A 25,731-nucleotide genomic window follows, 5' to 3' on the forward strand; every position below is an offset into this window, starting at 1 on the left:
TGTCTGTGTATGTACTTATGTGTGTGTACAGTAGTCCCCCTTTATTCTTGTGGGATATGCTCCAAGACCTCCAGTGGATGCCTGAAGCTGAAAATAGTACTAAACCCAGTATATACTGTTTTTTTCCTATGGATACATGCAAGCTGAAAATAGTACTAAACCCAGTATATACTGTTTTTTTCCTATGGATACATGCCTATAACAAAATTGAGTTTATAAATTAGGCACAGTAAAAGATGAACAATAACTAACATAAAATAGAATAATTTATAACATATATTACAGTAAAAGTTATGTGAATGTAGTCTGTCTCTCAAAATAGATAACATAGGTTCAAGGATAACCTGACATACAAAGTTTGTTATTCATCTTAAATACAACAATTTGGCATGTCTTTTAGTAATTTGATTAGGATTAATACTGTCAGCCCTGCCTCACCCTTTCCCATTCCACTGAAATGGTAGAATTTATCAAGTAGATAACTTACACTGAAGAGACATCCCACTTTGATGGATTATTTTTCTTTTCAGAAAGACTTGGCTTCCTTGTCCTTTCTACTGTTTCTTCTCCAGGTGGCTCTGAGTCATCTTTAGTTCTGTAAATAAACGTTGTTTTTAATATTTGAAACTAAGGATAATATGCTATAATTATTCATAAAATATTGCTAAATCTTACTGTAACTCAAGAGGCTCACAAATATTTGTTCTGGTTTAGGGAAAGTCGATAAATATCTAACTCTAAAAATCAAATCACCAGATTTATAATTTAAACCTTTTATAGAAATTTAATTAAAAAATAAGTTCTTCTATTTAGAAAAATAATAAATGTGTAGAAAGTTAGTTAGAATATTAGCCAAGTATATACAAAAAGGGAAAATTTAAAAAGAACTTTCAAAAGTTAGTCTCATCATTAACCAATGTTATTACTATGAATTCTTTCTCTGCATATATATATATATATATATATATATATATATATGCATTTCTTTAATCCTAATAGTTACAAAGGGTGGGAGGCAGATTGTTTCCAAAACTATATATATATATGTGTGTGTGTTTGTGTGTGCATGTTTAACCATACTTTATTAAACACTTTAATCTCAGCACTTTGGGAGGCCAAGAAAGGGGATTCCTCCCAAGGATCTCAGGACTCCAGGGATTGCTTGAGCCCTGGAGTTGGAGGCTGTAGTGAGCTATATGGTTGCACTACTGTACTCCAGCCTAGGCAACAGAGTCAGACTCTGTCTCTTAAAAAAATATATATTATATATACACATATTTATATATTATGCATATATTATGTATTTATATAATACATATTTAGTAATACACATTTTTATATATGTACACATTTAATATATATTTTTATATGTGTGCATATATATAAATACATGTATATATAATATATATATTTTTAAGAGACAGAGTCTGACTGTTGCCTAGGCTCGAGTGCAGTATATATAAATATATACTACATATACACACATATATATAGTATATATAAATATATACTATATATACACATATTTATATATAATATATACACACATATCTACATATAATATATGCATATTAATATATGCTTATACAGTTTATAATATATACACACATATTCCATAATATATGTCTTTATATATAAAAATATGTATGTATATGTTGTATATATATTTTGTATATGGATGTGTACATATACCTGTGTGTGCGTGTGTGTATGTGTATATATAAAACAAATGTGGGCACCATATTTCTTCCTTTTAAATTTTATTTAACATTAGTAAAAATCTTTTCTCATTATTATTGATTTTATTCCTTTCTCTGTATGATTTCCAATCAGTGCTAACTTGGAGTAACATCAGAGTTTTTCTCTGAAAATCTTAATAATTTAAAACGTGTTTTTGAAAATATTCTCAATATAAAACTGGTTAAAATAAATTAGTATTCAGTGAACTGGAAATAGCAATTGATTGACTGCATTTTAAATCAAATCATATTATTTAAAGAGGTGTTCCTCCACCTAAGCAAAACGTAATTGTTCCACTATATTTGCTGATGAGTTCCTAGTTGGATTTGAATTTTGAAATCTCAAGCTCATAATACCCTCAGAATTGCCAAAGGGAAATGTGTCTCAAAGACTTTTTTTTCATTCAAACATCTATGGGAAATAAATATGATAGACTTTAGTTTTTAAAGAAAACAAGACCCAAAAGCCAGAATAAATTGCATTGCATTTCTATAAGATTCTCAAGGTTTCAGTCTTGTTTACAAAGACTTCTCAGTAGAAATCATACCATACTAACAAAAAGCAAAAACTAGATAATCTTTTGAAGGAGACTCTTGAACTGATTTTTTTTTTCCAACCAGCTCAAATTCATTATGTTAACTCTAAATCTGAAAAGAGTTTGTAACACATGCAGTAGGCTCCCAGGACTTAAAAAAAAAAAAAAAAAAACACACCAAACCAAACAGATTATTTGAGGATTGCACCATGTCGTGCTCATCTTTATATTCCTTAGAATTGAGCAGAGTGTCCATCCCATGGTAGGCACTCACGAAAATGTATAAAATAAACATAAAATCATCTCCTTAAGATCCTTCACTTTAACAGATATGAAAACTGAAGGCCGGGCGCGGTGGCTCAAGCCTGTAATCCCAGCACTTTGGGAGGCCGAGGCGGGCGGATCATGAGGTCAGGAGATCGAGACCATCCTGGCTAACACGGTGAAACCCCGTCTCTACTAAAAATATAAAAAATTAGCCAGGCGTGGTGGCGGGCGCCTGTAGTCCCAGCTACTTGGGAGGTTGAGGCAGGAGAATGGCGTGAGCCCAGGAGGTGGAGGTTGCAGTGAGCTAAGATTGCGCCACTGCACTCCAGCCTGGGTGACAGAGCAAGACTCCGTCTCAAAAAAAACAAAAAACAAAACTGAGACCAAGTAAGGTTAGGCACTTTTTCTAATGTCACCCAAGGACTCAGAGGTAGCATTTCTGCATATCCCTCCTTCTTGCCCTCTACTTTTCACTGTAGATGTATATTTGTTTAGTTTACTAGATACAGAGATAGCAATTCAGAATTTCATGTTTCCTCTACTCTTCACTTACATAAATGGAAAATAGATGTACATACATGTTACATATGTGCCTATATGTTATATAATACGTACGTTATATATCTCATGTTTTTAAAAATATATAAATAGATGGACATTTTACTTCTGTGGCTCTTTATTGACCTTTCCCCATTGTAGACAGAGACCTGGACAGGAAAAAAATTATCTTCACAAATATGGCAAATTCCAGGGTCTTTTCTAACTTAAGACCTCAAACTTTGCCATTCTGAGAGCTATGAGAGTGAATGTATTAATATTCACAAATAACATTTATATTGTGCTTTACAGTTTATAAAAGTGTTTTACAATGAATTATCTTTTTAATTATACAGCATTATTTCATCTCCATGGAATAAAAGTGATTCCCATTGTTTATGCCCCAGTTCATGTCAGGTTAATAAACACACTGAGCTTCACCTACTTTAGTTCACATTTTTCTTCTTCAGCATCTGCCCAGGAATAGGTGCTAATAAATCGAGGTAATGAGGGACGATGTTCACTCTGCTTTGACCCCAAAATACGCCTAAATAAAGATGATTATAGCCACTTGTCAAATCAAATACATCTGTAGCCATTATAAATTTATTTCCTACTGCTTAAGTAAATACAAAATTATATGTCCTAATTATTTTTTCTTGGCACATTCACAGATCTCCTACTTTATGGTAAAAAAAACTTCATAATTAGATACCAATTTATATAATTATTCTGTTTACACTTTGTACAAATCAAACATTACTATATCACTTAATTCGAGCACTCATTTAGGTTAGCCCAAGTATAAAATAGTAAGGTTCCCAAAGAGGAACCATAAAATTACACTTACCAACTGCTTGACCTCCTACTGAATCGATCATTATTTTCCATCCCAGCCACCTTTAGTAGAAGTTCAAATGTTAAAAGAAATGAAATGATAAAATATACGTTTATATTTTCTGTCATATGAAAATGAATTTACCTTTGACTAAGAGCACTTAGGAATTGTCTTACCATTCCTGCATTTCCAATATTTCTGGGTAAAGAGGCAATAGTCACTCTTCGTAGAGAAGATGGCTACCAGAAGGAGGAAAATGTACATTTAGAAAACTCTCAATAATTTATCATTATAATAATTTATCATTATATGCAGCACCAATAAATATCCTTGTACATGCATATCCGTGCACTTGACCACAGCTGAGTTAAACAGACATATCTTAAAGGATCCTCTTGTGGCCAAATTGTCTTCCAAAAATATTTTACCAATTTATATTCCACCTAACTCAATGTTGGATTATTATAATTTATGCCAATCTAACAAATATAAAATTTCTTGTTTAGGTTTGTAATTATTTGTCTTCTAGAAACATTGAACATTTCTTTTTATGTTAAATAATCATGTATTTATCTTCTCTGAGAACCACCTGTTTATGTTTACCACCTTTGTCTATATTAATTTTGTTTATATTGAATTTTGTCTAAATTGAATTTTCATATTTCTGGCAGAAATTTTTTATTGTTAATCCAGCCAAATCTATTCTTCTCTTTTGCTACCGTTGTGTCTATGCTTAGAAAGATTTCTCCCAACTCAGGAGGAGATAAATATGCACCTACATGTATAGCTTTTTTGTTCATGGTTTCATTTTTTTCCATTTAACACATATAAGGATTGTCATGATGTTTTAATGAATGAAAGTGTTTCTTGAGATTTGTACAGAAAAGCATTATATAGTATTATGTGGTTCTTAAGGTTTAAATAAGTACATCAGGATAAATTTTTAAAATATGTAATAAATAAACTAATTTAAGGGGGTTCCATGTGAATCGTTTTCTTAAACCATCATCCCTAATTTAATTTCATAGGTTAGTTGAGCATCAAGAATATGAAACTGCAGCCCAAGAAACTTGGTTTCTAATCATGCTCCTACCAATACATGATCATAACTGATCACTTAACTTCTGTGTTTCTCTTCCCTCATCTGAAAAAGAGGGATTTGTATAGAATGATTTTAAAGTCACTTATTCAAAAATTCTGCATATCTATGAAATCCTGATTTTTACACTGTGGCAAAGCCTGCCAGTTGACCTTCAGTATCACATTCTTCCTTCTTAGTTAGTAATAAGCCTCCTGATTTTTAGCTAGGCATACAGCCTCCCAAATACACACTGTATTTTCCAGTCTCATTCGTAACAAAGAATGGAAAGAGAAATGTTATTTTGGACTTCTAGGGGGTGTCTTTACAGGGAGAGGGAATACTTGTCATTGCTTCTTTTTTTTTCTTGGAATGAGATGATGTAATGATGAGGGCTTGGTGCCTGGATCTAAAGTAGCCATCTTAGACCCTGAGGCAGAAGCCAAGGGCTGAGGGTAGTGAGGCAGCACGAAGAGAGGAGGCTGATCCCTCAGGATCTTATGAAGCTGCTGTGCCATTGTCGGGTTACCCACTTCCAACTTCAGTTTTACACAACAGAGAGAAACCATTGTTGTACTGACTTTCTTCATGCTGCCAGGCACACTTAATTGATACAAAAATATAGCAAAGAGTATAAAAGCATACTTAGATAAACAAATACATCTATATGAATTAAAATCGCTATTTTGTTATTTACATATAAAGGCCTGAAACTTCAAATAACATTTTAAAACCATCTTGTAAGTATTTGCTAGACATTTGTTAAGTGAATTAGTAATTACCTTGGAGTTTAGAGAAGCTGAACGTTTTTTAATTTGGCAGTCATCTGAAAGGAAAAACACATTGACACATTTTAGCTATTACACATGCCATTTAGGTTAAAGCAACGTCTTAATTCTTTAAAGGTAAAGCAAAATTCAGAAAATATTAAGACTTTAGAGACTACCGAGCAATATAAATATCTGTTTATCATTCATTTCATGCTTCATAACAATTACCATCTTAACCAATGGAATACAGTCCTCTGTGTCACTGTGATGTCCATAATGCCTAGCTAGCACAGGGTAGGCACTACATGTGTGTCTGCTGGAGAAAGGAATCCAAAAGTACAGTTCAGAAGAGTATCAAATGTGGTTACTGTTCTAGAACAGGGAACAGATTCTTGAAATAAGAATTCTGCTCAGAAAAGTTCATACTGTTTATTTTAAATAAAACTATTGTAAGATTTATAGAAATGATATGTTACTCCCCGTGGCCTGATATGTTTCTCTATTTTCCAGTTCATCAATCAGCTTACTGTGCCAGGGTCATTCCTTCCGTGAGGAATCAAAACCGTTGCTGATGGCAGTGCCCATTTAAATTATTTCTCCTTACTTTTTACGTGTGGAGAAATTCTAATGTATCCTAAGTAGGGGAACACTAAGGTCAACTTCATGAGTTGGATTAAATATATTCTGTCATCTCAGTAATCTAAATTGAGTTAATAAATTTTTGGTGTCATTACTAAAGAATCCTTCATGTGTCCCAACCTGTTTTCTGACACCTCACTTTTAGCTATATAAATAACAGGAATGAATTATTTTTCTAATATAAAGTTAACCTAAGAGTTTTATTATACTAAAGTAATAATAAGACTTAGCAAAAAAGAGGAGAATGTAGAAAAACACAACTAATACTATTGTCATAAACTTTTATTACCGTCATCTTCAAGAGGATTGAAAGACCTTTCATTCTGCAGAAGAACCTGTTTCAGTTCTTCTAATTCAGCGTGCTCTTTGGCATACATCCTCTTCAAGTTTTCTACGTGCTGAATCATCACTTCAACTGCTTTACTAACCCGGCTTTCCTAGCAAGAGAAAAAAAGGGCACATTTACATTGAAAATACTACTCTCAATTAAAAGATGGTGATTAAACACATTTACCTTCACTCCATTCCTAAATCCCACTAAAGTGGCAATAAATGGTTTTTTTAAAAAAAGACATGCATCTACAGGGGCAAACAGAAGAGAATATGACAACAAGACTTTGAAAGCTGGATAGAAGGACTAGTGGCAAATGACTAAGACCTGGAAAAGCTGAACCCTAAAAAAGGCAGTAAGAAAAGCCTAGAAGCAACCTACACTGCACCTCAGTAAGGTTGATGGTGGGTATGTGAACAGAAGAAATGGTTAAAAGTCTGTGTAAAAAAAAAAAAAAAAAGATTAGGTCCAGAGACTCCTTCCTTACTCTGGCCAGCACAGCAATTTTCCCTCCACTATTTTGGTGAAAGACTATATACAGTTGGATATCTAGAGAGAGTTAACTTGAGGTTCTGTGGATTGGGAAAGAACAGATAGTTGATGATGGATCTATCATGCTGAAAACAACAGATTTAAGCAACAACTTATATGCATATTGAATATTGAGATCCAGCCTTATTCCTCCTTCCAGCCTCCAAACACTGGCAGCCAGAGTTACACCCTCAAGGCAGGCAGTTGGAAGGTTTTTCTCTGGGGATTCTAATATTCTAAGATAAAAGTCCTATAACTAATGACATTAGGAGTACCCCAGTGAAACATCTGGAATGTTCATAGTCCTATGAATATTTGTGTACAAGTATCTGAGTGCCTGTTTTCAATTCTTCTGGGTATACATCTAGGAATGAAATTGCTGAGTCATATGGTAATTCTATGTTTAACTTTTAAGGATCCACCAAACTGTTTTCCACAGTGGCTGGACCATTTCACATCTCCCAGCAACGTACAGTGTTTGCAATCTCCCCACATCCTCACCAATACTATTCCTTCTTTGCTTCCTCCCTCCCTCCTTCCTTCCTTTCCAACTTCCTTACTTCCTTTCTTCTTTCACCATAGCCATCCTCGTGGGTGTGAAGTGGTATCTCATTGTGGTTTTGATTTGTATTTCCCTAATACATTTAAGGATGTTAAATATCTTTTTACCTGCTTATTGACCACTTGTGTATCTTCTTTGAAGAAATGTCTATTGAAGTCTTTTGCCCATTTTTTTTTTTTTTTTTCAGATGGAGTCTCACTCTTGTTGCCCAGGCTGGAGTGCAATGGCACGATCTCGGCTCATTGCAACCTCTGCCTCCCGGGTTCAAGTGAGTCTCCTGCCTCAGTCTCCCGAGTAGCTGGGATTATAGGCACGTGCCACCACACCTGGCTAATTTTTGTATTTTTAGTAGAGACGGGGTTTTACCACATTGGCCAGGCTGGTCTCAAACTCCTGACCTCATGATCCACCCATCTTGGCCTCCCAAGGTGCTAGGATTACAGGCGTGAGTCACCGCGCCCGGCCACACATCCTTTCAAACCACAGTAAGACATTGGGTTTTACCCCCAGTAAATTGAGGAGCTTTAGGACGCTGAACCAAAAAGTAACACAATCTAATTTTAAAAGGATTACTCTGGCTCCTTTATTAAGAACAGACTATGTTGGGAGGAGGGATTGGAATTGGATGGAAGCAGGGAGACCATATAGGAACCTATTGCATTAATCTGGACAAAATAGAATGGAGGCTTAGATCAAGATGGTAACAGTAGAAAGGGAAATAAATGGTTGAATTCTGAATATATTCTGACAATTCAGCCAATAGGATTTTCTGTAGGATTTAATGTGAAGTGAGAGAGAAAGGTGTTGAGAATTACCCCAGCTCCCTCTGCCCCTATTTTGGCCTGAGCAACTAAAAGGACAGAGCTGCCCTTGAGTGAAGTAAGGAGCTTATGCATGGGGTAGGTTTGGCGGGGGGACCATGAACAGTCAGTTTTGAATGTTAGGTTTGAGTTTATCAAACATCCAAGTGGAACTGTTGAGTCAGCAGTAGCATACTCTGGTCTGGAGCTCAGGGGAGTGGGTTAGGCTAAACATACGAATTTGAGAGTCCTCAGCTGACTGCAAGGGATCACAGGGGGATTGCGTGCACATGGAGATCAGATGTGCACGAGTGGAGTCCTGGGGCTCTTCAATATTCAGAGGTCCAGGAGAAGGGGTAGAACTGCAGGAAGCCTGGAAGGAGCAGCCCGTGATGTAGAGAAAAGCTAGAGGACATGGTGCCTGGAAGCTAAGTGAGGAAAGCATTTCCAGGAAGAGGAAGACATCAGCCATGCCAGATGAGGACTGAGAAACTGAATTTGGTAATGTGGAGGTCACTAGTGACCTTGGAAAAATCTGCTTTGTGGAAGCAAAAGGCTGATACAGAGTGGGTTTGAGAGAACGTGGGAGGAGGGAGACTGAACACAGTGAGTACCATTCTGTTGAGGTTTGCTGTAAATGGGAGCAGAGAAACAGGGTGGTGGCCAGAAAAGAAAGGATAAAAAGTTACTTTGTTTGTGTTTGTTTTGTGTTATTATTCCCATCTAGAAAACAACATATTATTTGTGTGCTGATAGAAATGGTTCAGTAGAGTGGAGAAAATGTAAATGGAGAAAAGTCAGGAGAATTTGGTCCCATGACTCTGAGTAAATTAGTGGGGAAGGCTCCCATCTACAGCGGGGAAGGCTGGCCTTGGATAGGGTTAGAGACAACGCATCTTTAGGAACAAGAGCAAGGGAGTGTGTAAGGATTCACACGCCGGGAGGCTTTGTGGCAGTTTCCTTTGATTGTCCCAGTTTCCTCAGTGAGGTTGGAAGCAGTCATTACCTGTGTTTGAGAGAGAATATGGGGAAAGACATGACAGTGGTTTGAGGAGAAAGGAAAGGGTGGGAAATTGATATTTAAAAGAGAAGGAAGGTGATTGAGGGGAAGCCCCAAGGACCCGCTTGAGGTTTGTGATAATGAATTCAAAGAGAAACAGGTCAGCATGAGAATGTGACATTTTCCAGCTATGCAGGCATGAGAGGTGGAGAAGCGGATTTACTTGTAGATTCGCCAAATGAGTAAGACAAAGCAAGAAAGGGGTAAGTGATGAGGGGACATGCAAGGTAGTGAAAACTATGTTTAACTGTGGAGTATAAGCTTGGCCAGGAAAGCAGGATGGCCAACAGTAGCTTGAGGGACAGTGAAAAGGTGTGATGGGCCAGAGATTGATAAAAGAACTAAATATTTGTCTTCATAGTGGAAGAGCAACAGATAATATCTAAAACTGAAAATAAATCACTAAATGGCAGCATGAGCATGTTATTGAAAAATGTGAATGCAAATACAAAACAAGTAAGACAAAAGAGTTGAAAGATGTTTCTCTGGATCACGGGAAATTAGTAAGGCTTATAGAGCTGATTGACCTTTTAAAAAACTATATGCATATATAACTTTAGTAAAAATGAAACAAAGAATAACAGTATTCTCTAGTGAGGGGTTAAAAAGGAACTAAGGTGTGAAAGTATATAACAAATGATCAAACTAAAATTACTACCACAATTAAATTTCTCCTTAAGAAAATATATTTTAACAAGTCTGCTTAGGTATAGATTTAAAAAATTCATATCTCCCCAGGTTTGCCCACAAAGAAATTTTGGAATTCTACTTCTCTAAGGACAAATACACACAGATGCATATACAAGGATATTTACTGGAGCATTGTTTATAACAGAAAAATACCAAAAACATCCTGAAATGATTGAATACAAGGAATTGGTTAAATAATTTATATCTACTCAACCAGTAGAATACCATAAAATGGTGACATGTGAGTATATAATTATATCACACAGAAAGTTACCTATGTTATATGATGAATAAAAAGCAGATTATAACACTATATAAGGGATTATAAACACTATATTATAACACTATACATCTTGAAGAATATATCACAAAAATGTTATGATTGTCACTGGATCGTGTTATTAGATTTTTTAAACATTTTTTATTTGTATATTCCATTTTTTCTGTATTAAACACATATGTCTTATACAACAAAAGTATTTTTTAAAACTTATTCCTAGAAGTGAGAAATCCATAGTCTCAGGAAAAGTGAATCTTTTTTGTAATTTCATTCTAACTAGAGAAATGAAGACAGGTTACCTGATTGATGGCTCCCAACATCTCAGCCCTACTGGCCACTCGTGCTGCACACTGGCTAAGAAACTTTATACTCTTCTCCAGCTTCTTAATGATTTCCTGTGCCTGGTTGTCATCTTCACACAGAGGTGTTAAAGACTGTATAGAAAACAGCATATTAAAAGATATCTAACACAAGCATTCAGCGAGTGATTCTAACACTGACTAAGTTGCAAATGTGGATGACATTCTAATCTCAATTATTTCGGTGGAAGATGAAAAGAAGCAGCAAAGACCAATAATGAATGATACTGATATATTATTATCTTTTTTGGGTACTGGGTAGATATACGCAGGTGACCACAAATCTTTTATGTCTATTCTTGATCCCTTTTTTCTTTACTTCCCAAATTTGCCACATCTTTCTTCTACAGCTAATAGGATGGGCTGCAATTAATTGGTAATGGTAAAGAGATTATGCTTACAAAAGAGGTGAATGTATCATATAAGGAGCATAGGTTGGAATTTTAAGAAACGTAACCAAACATATTGGAATTAAAAATGTCTCTGACGACTATGCTTGTTCTTCCATGAATGATAAGGTATGACTGGGCTGGCTAGGTGAATATACATTCATTGCCTTATGAATTTTCCTCTCAATCCTGTGCCCTTTACACAATATGATGCCCTTCCTGATGAACATCCTTCTCACCAAAGTACAGACAGGATTAAGTGAATAACAGATTTGGAAGCAGACATGACACTGCTCATTACCTGTGTGATTGTGAGCAAATTTCTAAAACTTTCCCAAATCTAAAGCAACATGAATTTTAAGAGATACCACGATTTTGTATATCATTAAGAAAGAAAAGGCTGTCAATAAAACCATTAGGCACCACCGACTGTAAATTGCATCACAATTTTAGAAATGTTAAAAAAAAATCAACCTTTCTGATTTGCTGTTTCCTTGTCTGGCCAGTGGGGACAATCATGTATCCTCTCCAGAAATACTGTCATATGATAGGTAAGAGATGCCAACTGCTTGTTGCACATTTGGTGCTCAATGAAGGACAACCACTTTTGAAACAGACAGATATGTATAAGTTGTAGTTAGAGAGTTGCTAACCAACTAGGATGGCAATTGTCAGACATGCAGTTTCTTACAGTGGTTTAAACCACCACCTCCAGTTGGGAAGGAAAGAGCAGATGTTAATTGTTAGCAAAACAGAGTATGGTCAACCAGGATTAAGCCATGAAGAAACAGAGAATCTGAACAGACCTATAACTAGTAGGAAGATTGAATCAGTAATCAAAAATCACCCAAAAAAGAAAAGTCCATGACTGAATGGCTTCACTGGGGAATTCTACCATTTAAAGAATTAATGCCAATCTTCATAAAACTCTTCCCAAAAATTGAAGAGGAATACTTCCAAGCTTAGTCTATGAAGTCCACATTACCTTAATGCCAAAGCCAGAAAAAGACATTAAAGAAAAAAAACTACAGACCAATATCTCTGATAAATATTAATGTAAACATTCTCAACAAAATACTAGTAGACTGAATTCAACAGCACATAAACAGGATTATACATCATGTACAAGTAGGATTTATTTCTATAATGTTAGGGTGGTTTAACATATGAAAACCAATCAATATAATATACCACATTAACAAAAAGGAGGACGAAAACCATATAGTCATTTCAACTGATGCAGAAGAAGCATGTGATAAGATTGAACACACTTTTATGATTAAAAAACACAAAAACTAGGAATACTAACAAAAAGATGCAAAAAACCACACATTCTTTTTACTATGTCACTGAAGTGCTAATTTAAAAAAATAGAAATAGGAGAAAATTACCTTAACCTAATAAAAGTTACATATGAAAACCCCACTACGATTATACTCAGTGGTGAAAGACTGAAAGCTTATTCCTTTAAGGTCAGGAACAAGGCAAAGATGCCCACTCTCACCAATATTATTCAACATAATACTGGAAGTTGTAGCCAGAACAATTAGGCAAGGAAAATAATGAAAAGTTATCCAAATCAGAAAGGAAGAAGTCAAATCATTTCTGTTTGTAGATGATATGATCTCATACATAGTAAACACTAAAAATTCCACCAAAAAAACCTGTTAGAACTAATATACACGTTCAACAGAATTGTAGGGTACAAAATTAACACAAAAAATTAGTTGTCTTTCTACACACTAACAATTTCCGAAAAAAATTAAGAAAACAATTCCCTTTACAATAGCATCAAAATGAATAAAATACTGAGGAATAAACCTAACAAAGGAGATAAAAGAGATGTACACCGAAAACCACAAAACATTTCTGAAAAAAATTAAAAAAGACACAAATAAATGGAAAGACACCCTGTGTTCATGGGTTGGTAGACCTGATTTTGTTAAGATAGCTATACTACCCAAAGTGATACACAGATTCAAGGGCATCTCTATCAAAATCCCAATGGCATTTTTTTTTGCAGAAATAGAAAAATTTATCCCAAAATTCATATGGAATCTAAAGGGACCCTAATAGCCAAAACACTTTTGAAAAAGTAGGAGGACTCATACTTCCTAATTTTAAAACATATTACAATGCTACAATAATTAAAACAGTGTGGCACTGACATAAAAACAGACACATAGACCAATGGAATAGAATTAAAAGCCCAGAAATAAATGTATATGAAATGATCTTCAACCAGGGTGCCAAGAATCCACAATGAGGAAAGGATGGTCTCTTCACAAAATATTGCTGAGAAAACTCGATATCCACATGCAAAAGAATGAAGTTGGACCCTTACCTTACATCATATATGAAAATTAACTCAAAATGGATTAAATACCTAAAAGTAAGACCCCAAACTAGAAAACTCCTAGAAGAAAACATAAGGGAAAAGTTCAGGCCATGGGTTTTGGCAGTGGTTTCTTGGATATAACACCGAGAGCACAGACAACAAAAGTGAAAATAGACAAATGGAACTACATCAGATTTAAAAGTCTTTATACATCAAAGGACCCAGTCAACAGAAAAGGCAACCTATAGAATGGGAGAAAATCTTTTCAAACCATACGACTGATAAGGGGTTAATATCCACACTATATAAAGAACTCCTGCAACTCAACAATTAAAAATCCAAATAACTCAATTAAAAAATGGAAAGAGAGTGGCCTGATGGCCCTGCCACATTGAGTGCAGCCTCCCAGGCATGCAGGTCCATGATATTCAAAGAACATTTTATGAAGAATACATCCTGTGAAAGATAAAGCTGGTCAAAAGTGCAAGCCTACCAATGTGTTTGATTTTCCTAATAATTCTGCCGTCTCAAGAATTGGCAGGCTTGGTGAAAATGAGAAAGATGAAGAACCTTATGAAACCTTTGATCCTCCTTTACACAGCTCATCTATGTATGCCAATGAAGAATTCTCCAAATATTGTGGATTATCTATCACTTCAACTCCTCCAGGAAAAGAAGCAAAAAGAAGCTCGAGCACTTCTGAAAATGAAGGAAGTGAAAACGAATCTGCAAAAATGAGTGCAAAAAGCCAGGAAGAAACTCAAACTCAGCGATGAATCTGAAGAAAGTGATGTGAGAAGAAAAGTTAAGTCAGTGGAGAAAATAAAGACCCAACAACACGAGGCTATTCCAACTACAGCATCTTCAGCCCTTTCAGAGAAACCAGCCGACTCAGTCACTTCCAAAACCATAGGACCCATTAATGCCCAGCCATCTGCTGAAAAAGACACACTGACAACAGAAAGTCAAGCAAAACCCAGAAAAAAGGGAATACATCTTATGGCAAAAGGAAGAAATCAAGAAGTGAAGCAACAGACTCAGATATTTCCAACATTGTGCATATTTGGTGTCTGGAAGGAAAGAAAACCAATGACATCATGGAATTGAATATTGTTTTGCCTGCATTTGAGAAAACCCTCGTCCAGTATAAACATAGAATAGAATCTAAAATTTGTAAGAAACACATCAATAAATTTTATTTTACTAGTAAAGAAGAACTCAACAAAATGCTTAAAAAGTCCAGATATTGAAAAATCTGAAAAAGAAGAATGCTAAGGTAATTTCAGATATCAAAAAGAAATGACAGCGTTTGACTGAAGTCCAGGATGAGCTGCTTTGGTTAGAGCCACCAACTGAAACAACTACAAACAAAATATTATGAACTTAAGGAGAGAACAGTCTTCCCTTAGGAATGCAGCTATTTCTTATCTAATTCAAAACAACTCCATCGGAAGTATTCAGATGTTCAGGAGAAAGAACCAAACGTAAAGGAAACATAAGATTCATCCAGCCTTCCAGGTGTTATTTAAAGTAGGAACACTTTTGGGAGCTGAAAATCTTCTGTGAAATATCAGCCATCAATGAGAGAAGCTCCTCCACCAGGAATGAGAGACCAGTCTACTAAAATATGCCTATAGAAAGAGTACTCTTATGCTACTATGTTACCTTCTGAAACTGTCGTTTTTTGTTTTGTTTTGTTTTGTTTGTTTGTTTGTTTGTTTTGAGATAGAGTCTTGCTCTGTCACCCAGGCTGGAGTGCAATGGCATGATTTCGCCTCACTGCACCCTCCACCTCCTGAGTTCAAGCGATTCTCCTGCCTCAGCCTCCCAAGTAGCTGAGATTATAGGTGTGTCCCACTATGCCCAGTTAATTTTTTTTTTTTTTTGAGATGGAGTTTCACTCTTGTTGCCCAAGCTGGAGTGCAGTGGTGTGATCTTGGCTGACTGCAACCTCTGCCTCCCGGGTTCAAGCGATTCTCCTGCCTCAGCCTCCCAAGTAGCTGGGACTACAGGCGCCCACCACCACACCTGGCTAATTTTTGTATTTTTAGTAGAGATGGTGTTTCACCATGTTGGCCAGGCTGGTCTCAAACTCCTGACCTTAGGTGATCTGCCTGCCTCAGCCTCCCAAGTAGCTGGGACTACAGACGCCCGCCACCACACCTGGCTAATTTTTGTATTTTTAGTAGAGATGGTGTTTCACCATGTTGGCCAGGCTGGTCTCAAACTCCTGACTCTGGTATCTGCCTGCCTCAGCCTCCCAAAGTGCTGGGATTACAGGAGTGAGCCACTGTGCCCAGCCCTGAAACCATACTTTTATAAATAAAATTTTTTTTCTGCTAAGAAAATAGAAAGGGACTTTAATAGACATTTTTCCAAAGATGATGTACAAATGGCCAGCAAGCACATGAAAAGATGCACAATATCATTATCCATTAGAGAAATACAAACCAAACCACAATAAGATACCACCTCACATCCATTAGGGTGGCTATCATAAAATCAAACAGAAAATAACAAGTGTTGGTGAAGATTTGGAGAAATTGGAACCTTTGTGCACCGTTGGTAACAATCTAAAATGATATAGCTGCTATGAAAAACAGTACAGTGGTTTCTAAAAAATTAAAAATATAATTACTATATGACCTAGCAAGCCCACTCCTGAGTCTAGATATAATCAAAAGAACTGTAAGCAAGGTCTCCAAGGGTCTCCAAGAGATATTTATACACCTATGTTTCTAACAGCACTATTCACAATAGCCAAGAAGTGGATGCAACCCAAATGCCCATCGATGAATGAATAGATAAGCAAAAATTGACAGCTACGAGAGAATTTTATTGAGCCTTAAAAAGAAGGCAATCCGCTCACATGCTATAATATGGATAAGCCTTGAAGACATTATGCTAAGTGAAATAAGCCAGTTACAAAAGACAAGTACTGTATGAATCCACTTACGCAAAGTCCCTAAAGTTGTCAAATTCATAGAGTCAGTAGGATAATGGTTACCAGGGGATGGGGTAAGGAGGAAAAGGGAAATTAACAGGTACAGAGTTTCAAGATCTGTTTTGCAACAATGTAAATAAACTTATATTGAACTGTGCACTTGAAGATGTTCAAGATGATAAATTTTATGTTACATATTTTATCACGGTAAAAAATAACGTGATTCTTTTCCATGTTTTCTCAATTTTAATGTCCTTCATCCAAAACTAAGCCTACTAATTTTCCAGCTCATCTCTAAATGTATGGTAACTTCACCATATGGAAGGATAATAGTAGTTGTTACACTCCTATGCACCCCCATTCTTCTCTCAGTACCCTACAGCAGGCTTGCCCATCATCTGCAAGACTGAATCAGTTATCATTCTCTTTCCTCAGTTAATCATAAATGGAAATAGACTCGATTCTCTTCTTTGAAGCTTAAAATTGATATTTCCTATTGCTCAGTTTTCTGTATGATTCCTTTTCTGCCTGAAATTTGAAAATCCAGAGAAAAGGCAGATGACTCATGCAACCTACTTTAAAAAGACATTTTTCATTTTATAGCTGATACTCTCCTATTAGTGAAACTTTTATTTCAGCCTGATCCTGCATTCTTACTTTCTATGATTCACATTTGGGTCAGGCAGAGCTTGGCACCTGGTACTGGTTTGGGTCATACAAGTAATTGCATATGTAATTATGAAAGTGTTATTGAAAATATGACCAAATGTTTTCTGTGAGTGTTTTTTGTTTTGTTTTTGAGACAGGGTCTCACTCTGTCACCCAAGCTGGTATGCAATGGTGTGATTATAGCTCCCTGCAATCTCCAACTCCTGGGCTCAAATGATCCTCCTGCCTCAGCCTCCCAAGTAGCTGGGACTACAGGCACACATCATCACACCTGGCTGATTTTTTTTTTTTTTTTTTGGTAGAGATGGGGTCCCACTATGTTGCCCAGGATGATCTTGAACTCCGGGCCTCAAGTGATCCTCCTGCCTTGGCCTCCCAAAGTGCAGGGATTATAGGTGTGAGCCACTGTGCCTGGCTAGACCAAATGTTTATATCCCAAATGTTCTGATTCTCACCTCTAATAGTTTTAAACAGTTAGTGATTTCTTTCTTCAAATTTTCTTCTGCCAAGTCACGGGACCTCTCTTCAAGCTTCACTCTCTTCTCCAAGGTAAACCAGTCACACTTAAATCCCAAAGATAATCTGAGAAATTCTGCCTGTTGTCAAAATAATGTGAGGGTGAGGAGGAGGAGAGAAAACCGGATGTGGTCAGATGTTTCAGTTTAATACTGTTTTATACTGAGGCATTTCTTTCTTCCCCCAGCAACATACTGCTGACATGCACAGGGTTCACCCGCACTGAGTCACAGCCAAGCCAAACAGACACCGAGCATATGAGAGCTTGTGCCAAAACATGAAGTGACTGTAGCAGGTGAGTCTGGAACACTTTTTTAAAAGGAAAAAAAATTTGCTTTAAACTCACCTCCACCTCCTTCTCATTAGCAGAAGTGCTGTAGGATACGACAAAAAACATATTTAAACATAATCCAACAGAAAAATAAAACATGTTAACATGCTACATGAAGAAGCACTTACTTCTCACTTTGTCTAAGGTTAACCGATTTCACGGTGGTTACAGGAAGAGGGGAAACCACAGAGTCTATTAAAATATAATAAAATATTATTTGGTTAAAAAGGCTTGACATGTAAAAGCACATTTGATCTAATGTTATATCTCCACTAAACAAAAGTATTTCATTTAAATATGTCTGAGATGATCGCCAGCTAATAATGTATGCACTTAAATTATAATGTTATGCTAAGCTACTGGGATCACAATGCCATTACAATCATTTGTTTATACCTCAGCATGTGAATAGTCTTTCATACTTAAAGATGTCTCAGAATCAAGCAACAGCCCAATTTGTTCTCTTTGCATTTGCATGTTTGCTATACCTGATCCCATGGCTAAAAGCCTAAACCTCCTACTGGTATCCTGGTTCTTCTTTGGATCAAGGCTTTATTAGCAGTAGCAGGAACAGTAGTAGTAATAATAGTAGTAGTAATAATAATACTGGTAACAATAACAGTGACAATAAACATGGCATCAACCATGGCTTTATTATATTGCCAATCACAGAGCAAAGCATTTTACACATATGATTTTATGACAACTTTACCAAGGACTATGTATTAGTTATTAAGAGCATTGGATTTAAAGTCAAACAAACTTGGTTTAAATCTGAGCTTTGTTTGAATCTTAACAGTTATGTGATCTTGAACAAGTCACAAAGTCATTAAGCCATCTAAGACAGGATTGATAAGATAAAGATATCTTATCATCTAAGATAAGATTGATTTTTTTATAATAGTAACTAACTTTTATGAGAACTTTGGTGCCAGACACTTAGAAAAGTGCTTCATACATATTAATTTATTCAATCCTCACAGCAAACCTTCTGTTGTAGATACTTTTATTGTCCACATTTTATAGGCTAGGCAACTGAATCACAATTTACCACCTCACATAGTATTTGGAGGACTAAATAAAACTATGCACATGAAATTAGCCTAGTTCTCAGCATAGAATATATTCTCAATTAAGTGTGCTTTTCTTCTTTTCATTTTCCTCTTGCAAATGAGAAAATTGAGACTTAAGGTTAGGTAACTTTCCAAGACCAATAGCTAGTCAGAGATTGATCCCATGTAGAGTCTCTATGACTCCAAAGCCTGAACTCTATCCACTATTCCATCCCAATGGAGGTAGGCTAAGGGGAAAAGCATATTAGCACTTATTCTGTAAATAGTGGCTTTACTTTTAGATGGGATACTAAAAAAGAACTAACAGTAGAGCATAGCATTTGCTACCAACATTCGCTTGGTTCTTAGTTCACAATAGAGCACCAGTTATTACAAGTTTTCTGGGATTGAACAGTCAACACAATGCAAATGTGGCTTTTTGAAAATGACACAAATGGAATCAATCATTGGTCCTATTGACTGACCTTATCCAGAGATGCAGAATTTGTAAGTGACATAGCTTTATTCAGACAGATTTCACCCACAAAAATATCAGCAGAGAACAAAAGTTCACATGGGGATTGAAAGAAACATTCCTTACCTCCTGAAGCATGTTCTTTTTTATGTTCTTCTATTGTTTCTGGTTCCTCTTTGGCTTCCTAAAATCATAAGATTTTACCGCTGTACATAGAGTGGAAATACTTCATAACCAGTCATTTTCCTACTTCCTGTCCTCTCCTAAGCCTACTCTGACAAAAACACTCTATAACAGCAGTCCCCAACCTTTTTGGTCCCAGGGACCAGTTTCCTGGAAGACAGTTTTTCCACGGGGGTGAGGTGAGGGGGAAACAGTTTCGGAAGGAAACTGTTCCACCTCAGATCATCAGGCGTTATTCTCCTAAGGAACATGCAATCTAGATGGCTCGCTTGCACAGTTCACAATAGGGTTCGTGGGAATCTAATGCCACCGCTGATTTGACAGGAGGCGGAGGTCAGGGGGTCATGTCCCCTGGCCTGCCGCTCACCTCCTGCTGTGCGGCGCAATTCCTAACAGCCTCGAATGGGTTCTGATCTCTGGCTCAGCGACTGGGGACCCCTGCTGTACAGTTTTTAATGCTGTTAAGAAGGAAATAAAATTGGCTGCAAGGGCGCTTCCAATCTAGTTGAAGCAAAAAGGGCGTAAATACATGAAAAGATGCAAACATGATGCGAATTACAACAATGCAAACTAGGATTAATTGCCAAATAAATGAGATAGATAAACAAGTGCTCTTAAATAGGAAGGAGATGGCCAGGCGCTGTGGCTCACGCCTGTAATCTCAACACTTTGGGAGGCTGAGGTGGGTGGATCACCTGAGGTCAGGAGTTCAAGACCAGCCTGGCCAACATGGCAAAACCCCGTCTCTACTAAAAATACAAAAATTAGCCAGGGGTGGTGGTGCGGGCCTATAATCCCAGCTACTCTGAAGGCTGAGGCAGGAGAATCACTTGAACTGCGGAGGCAGAGGTTGCAGTGAACCGAGATCATGCCACTGCACTCCAAGCTAGGCAGCAGTGCAAGGCTCTGTCTCAACCAAAAAAAAAAAGATAAAAAGAAAGGAGAGTGGCACCATGACACCATGACTTGAGTAGCATGGAATTTCTGCAGACAAGGAACATGCTGAAGTTTGATGAAGAGGTAGGACTGGATAGATGAAAAGGTAAGGTGTGGGTGATATAGGGCTATCACATGGAGTTTTCTAGATAGGTTTTTGGAGAAATTGTGACAAAGATGGCTGCTAAGACAGTGTTATGTTAGGCTTTTACCGCATATAGATATGTTTTAAGGTCACATAAGGAGTTGTGTGTGGCTGCTGTTTCCAGCTCTTCCTCTCCCATTCGTGATCAATTAACTACTCTACCCCTTTACACAGCACTCCAAGGAAAGTGTTCTCACCAGCTATCTGAACTCCCTATTGCCAAATCCAGTGGATAATTTTCAGTCTTTATCTTACTTGACCTTACTATAGCATCTAAAATTATCTATACATCCCTTCCTCTTGAAGATTTTTTCCCCTTGATTTCCCTGTTCTGATGCCCCAGCCCCACATCACTACAACAGCCCGTTCTCAGTCTCCTCTGCCTTCTCTAGTAGATATTGTTAGCCAGGATTCCATTATCCTCAGTGCTCCCTTCCTTCCTGCCACAGTCCTTGGGAAATCTCATCCACACACTTGGATTTTTGCTGATAACTCACAAATATATGTCAGCTTTCAAAAACCGCACAGGTGAGTTCATGAATATGGGTATGCAGCCGTATATAAAATCTCCTTACCGACTATCAATGTCTCAGGTCAGCCTGAAATTTGACTTGTCTCAAACTGATCTTATTTTACCCCACAAATTCTACTCTCCTTCCTCCTTCCCTACTGTCATGTTATTCTATTCATTCGGTAGGTTACGCCATAAGCCTGGGTATCTACCGTTTCCCATACCCGTGACATGTCATCATCCTCTGTGAATTCCACCCCTAAATATTTCTCAAATTTATCTCCTTTTCTCCACCTTCACTAAATTCATACTACCTTCATCTCATCTGAATTATTGCCAGAGTATCTTAACCAGTCCCACAACTTCCAATGGCAAATTGATCCATTATTTTAAAAAGTGTCTTTATGTCTATATATTTTTTGAGATGAGAAGGAATTTTATTCTCTCAGAAGATTCTACTATGAAAGAGTAAAGGACTTGAATTTTCTTCTGTTCATTTTTTACTAGGAGCAACCATTTTCAGCCTATGTGCTAGCCAACACTATATCCTACCTATACAGCTGGCCCTCTGTATTTGTGGGTTTGCATCTATGGATTTAACTAAAAAAAATGTAGTTAGGCCTACAATGGTTGTATCTGTACTGAACACACACAGATTTCCTTTCTTGTCATTATAACTATTTACATAGCATTTATACTGTATTAGGTATCATAAGTAGTCTAGAGATGATTTAAAGTATATAAGAGGATGTGTTAGTGATATGGGAGGTGGGCAGGGAAGTGCTGGATAGAGAAATGCGGGGTCCCCAGTGAGGGCTCCACCCTCAGGCCTGTGCCTGCAGACGTAAGTGAGAACAGGCACTCCTGTTTTTGTGTCTGAATGTTGTATTTTCCAAGACCACTCTGGCCTACCATGCCCCTCATCCTGTGCCAACATAAACCCGAGACCTTAGCGGGCACACAACACAAGCAGCTGAAGTGAGCACACAACACTGGCAGACCAGCAGACTGGCAGACTGACAATAGTGGAATGACATGGCAGAGAAAGAGAGAAGAGGGGGGATGTCTGGATGCCAAGGGGAGTTTAGCCTGGGGCAGTTGGAGAAGAGTATGGCCTCTGGGCAGCCTGACTCCAGGGGAATACCCCCTTCCCATTCCATACCACCTTCCCACTCCATCCCCCCTTCTGGCTCTGCATCCATCTTACTGAGAGCCACCTCCACCACTCAGTAAAACCTTGCACTCATCCTTCCAGCTCACGTGTGATCTGATTCTTTTGGGACACTGAGCGACAGCTCAGGATACAGAAAGCTGTCACACTGGCCCTCTGCCCTTGTGATAAGGCTGAGGGTCCATTGAGCTAATTAACACACAAGCTGTCTGCAGATGGCAAATCTGAAAGAGCTTTGTAACACACACTCACTTGGACTTTGGGAATCACAGACACTGACCCCTAGATGCTGCCAGGGGGCAGAGCCCAAAAGTGCTTGCCCTGGCCTCTGCAGCTTCTGGTCTGCATGTTCCCCCTAGGGGCTTGAACTATGGGGTGATTAAGCAGGTGAGACACACCACTGCTGCATGTCCTGCAAGGGGAATCAGGGAACTCTCCCGTTTCATTAGGTTATATGCAAATACTATGCAATTTTTATATAAGAGACTTGAGCATTCTCTGATTTTGGTATCTGTGGGGTTCTTGGAATCCATTGCCTCTGGATAACAAAGGAAACGAATGACATCATGTCATTGTTCCAAATCACAAATCCAATCATTTCACTATCTTCAGAATGAAATGCTGAAAAATTTTCATCTACTTTTTTGCCCCAAGTCTGTGCCATGGCCTCCTCTTAACTTGAGTTAGCTTGCATGGGTCTCTGTTTCTTGCAACCAAATGCTTAACTAGAACAATGCTTGTATATTGAGAAGAAAAAAACAATAATACACACACACACACACACACACGCACACCCCTCCATGCATACAACATAGCAAGACATAAGCAAGACATAAGCAAGACCCTTGAAGAATCATGAAATTAGACCTGTAGTTACTCTTTAATGATTATTAATTCATAGAAGTGGAAATGAGTCTTCTCTCTCTCTCTCTTTTTTTTCTTTTTGAGACAGGGTCTTGCTCTGTTGCTCAGGTTGGAGTGCAGTGGCATGCTCATTGCTCACTGCAGCCTCAAACTCCTGGGCTCAAGCGATCTGTCTGCCTTGCCATCCTATATAACTGAGACAACAGTCAAGCACCACCATACCCGGCAGATTTGTTTTTATATTTTGTAGAAACAGGGTCTCCCTATGTTATCCAGGCTGGCCTTAAACTCTTAGGCTCAAGCAATCCTTCCACCTCGATCTCTCAAAGTGCTGGGATTACAGGCATGAGCCACCACTCTGGGCCTAATGAATTTTCTCTTTAAGGAAGGAATTTAACTCTTTTCTCTAATCATTTCCAGCTCTCCTTATGTTTTATAGAGCTTTACCATGCAACTGTAAAACTTTCAATGCCATTAACACGGTACTTCCTCCGTGACATGTTTTCTGGCCTGCCATCTCAAGCATTTTTTCTTTCAAAGCACTAAGCACACTCTAATTATTCAGTAATTATCTGTTTCTTCACCTGATTAGAACATATCGTTAGGATAGATACCACCGTTTTATTCAACTTCATTTATTAATGCATTCATTTATTTAAGCAGTCCTCTACTGAGAAATATTTAGCTTGTTTCCAATTGACTTTTGATGAATAAATGAGTGAGCAAATGAGTGAATGAACAATAAATTAAGGTGGAGCTAGGAGATCCTAGTTCTGATCCTGTTGTGTGACTTTAGACAAGTCACAAAAACACTTTGGCCTCAACTACTTTGCCGATAAAATATTAATTAAATTATATGAACTTCATAATATTTTGAAAGGATAAATGAGATAATACTTTTAAGACTACTTTTTAGAGGGATAGTTCTACCATTGTAAGATACCACCACCTTTGTTGTGAACATACGTATTTCCTTACCAGATTTAATATGGTTTTATCCTTACTCGTAGAGTCTTGGAATGCAATATTATCACGAGCTGGACTTGTGCCTGTGAGAAACAGGAAACACACAAAGCAGTTAGGGGGGCAGGAGCAAGTAAAAGAGGAGGAAACAGTGAGAGTGGCAATATGGGCTGACCAGTAACTGACAAAGGTCTTAACATATGAGACAAATTATGAACTACAAAAAATGTATACGTGCCCATTGACTCAGAATTAGGATGGAGCAGCTAAGGCCATAAAAGATTTCTTAAAAGAAGTGAACATCTGTACAAATGGCCTTCTAATAGGATTTTTTAAAAATCATTTTTTAGGCTGCTGCTGCTTTTTTTAATGGAACACATGACTGGTACAATAATAGAAAGTGGAGGGCGGAAGGATGAACAATTGGTAACTTAGTAGCTTTTTTAATAGCTTAACAAATTTTCTTTCAATATTGTATTTGCAAGGCTGATAACAAAAAATATGATATCCTTCTAAAACATGGTACCTTTCTAAATTAAATGTCATGAAACCAAGAGGAAAAGATGCACTTTTAACTTGTGCCATTCCTTTTGGTAATTTCTGTTTATTTTTATGTACTTTATTTGTACTGAAATGTACCGGATAATTATTCTCCTGTTTACTCAGTCCATTGTCCTACATTTAGTTCAGTGCAGGCACAAAGGTCAGCAGACACAGGCAGGTTTTGTTTCTTCCTTTTTAAGAGAAAAATATTTAAAGCGTGTATTATATTTGTAAAATTTATATGGAAATAAGAACAAAATGGTAAGCAATTTCTTCACAGCTATACAATTTTTTTCCTTATGAAAATTTTATTTTAGGTTTTTTGTTTTGTTTTGTTTTTTTGTTTTTGTTTTTTGTTTTTTTTTTTGAGACAGGGTCTCACTCTGCCACCCAGGCTGGAGGGCAGTGGCTCAGTCTCAGCTCACTGCAACCTCCGCCTCCCAGGCTCAAGTGATCCTACCCCCTCAGCCTCCCAAGTGTCTGGGACTGCAGGCATGCACCACCATGCCCAGCTAATTTTTGTATTTTTTTGCAGAGATGGGGTTTCACTATGTTGCCCAGGCTGGTCTTGAACTCTTGCGTTCAAGCAATCCTGCTGCCTCAGCCTCCCAAAGTGCTGGGATTATAGGCATGTGCACCGTGCCTAGCCCTTACTTTAGTTTTTAAAAAATTTTAGGACAAGTA

General features: G+C 37.3%; 1 protein-coding gene and 1 pseudogene across 20 annotated transcripts in view; one reads left to right on the forward strand and one right to left on the reverse strand.

Annotated features, from left to right (window-relative positions):
• Positions 1 to 25,731, reverse strand: part of IRAG2 (inositol 1,4,5-triphosphate receptor associated 2) — a 57,200-nt gene that overhangs the window by 859 nt on the left and 30,610 nt on the right. For all 20 annotated transcript variants that reach the window (XM_063785836.1, XM_063785835.1, XM_063785837.1 and 17 more), the window contains 12 exons: positions 24,520 to 24,590; positions 19,858 to 19,915; positions 18,333 to 18,396; positions 18,220 to 18,247; positions 17,813 to 17,953; positions 10,958 to 11,092; positions 6,694 to 6,841; positions 5,778 to 5,821; positions 4,094 to 4,156; positions 3,930 to 3,979; positions 3,525 to 3,626; positions 488 to 595 (listed from right to left, as the gene is read on the reverse strand). In XM_063785836.1, the coding sequence (XP_063641906.1) occupies positions 488 to 595; positions 3,525 to 3,626; positions 3,930 to 3,979; positions 4,094 to 4,156; positions 5,778 to 5,821; positions 6,694 to 6,841; positions 10,958 to 11,092; positions 17,813 to 17,953; positions 18,220 to 18,247; positions 18,333 to 18,396; positions 19,858 to 19,915; positions 24,520 to 24,590 (1,012 nt within the window). The remainder of the gene's footprint in view (positions 1 to 487; positions 596 to 3,524; positions 3,627 to 3,929; positions 3,980 to 4,093; positions 4,157 to 5,777; positions 5,822 to 6,693; positions 6,842 to 10,957; positions 11,093 to 17,812; positions 17,954 to 18,219; positions 18,248 to 18,332; positions 18,397 to 19,857; positions 19,916 to 24,519; positions 24,591 to 25,731) is intronic.
• Positions 12,068 to 15,120, forward strand: LOC107967707 (centromere protein U-like; annotated as a pseudogene).

Source organism: Pan troglodytes, chromosome 10, assembly GCF_028858775.2.
Source record: "Pan troglodytes isolate AG18354 chromosome 10, NHGRI_mPanTro3-v2.0_pri, whole genome shotgun sequence".
NCBI classification, from domain to species: Eukaryota; Metazoa; Chordata; class Mammalia; order Primates; family Hominidae; genus Pan; species Pan troglodytes.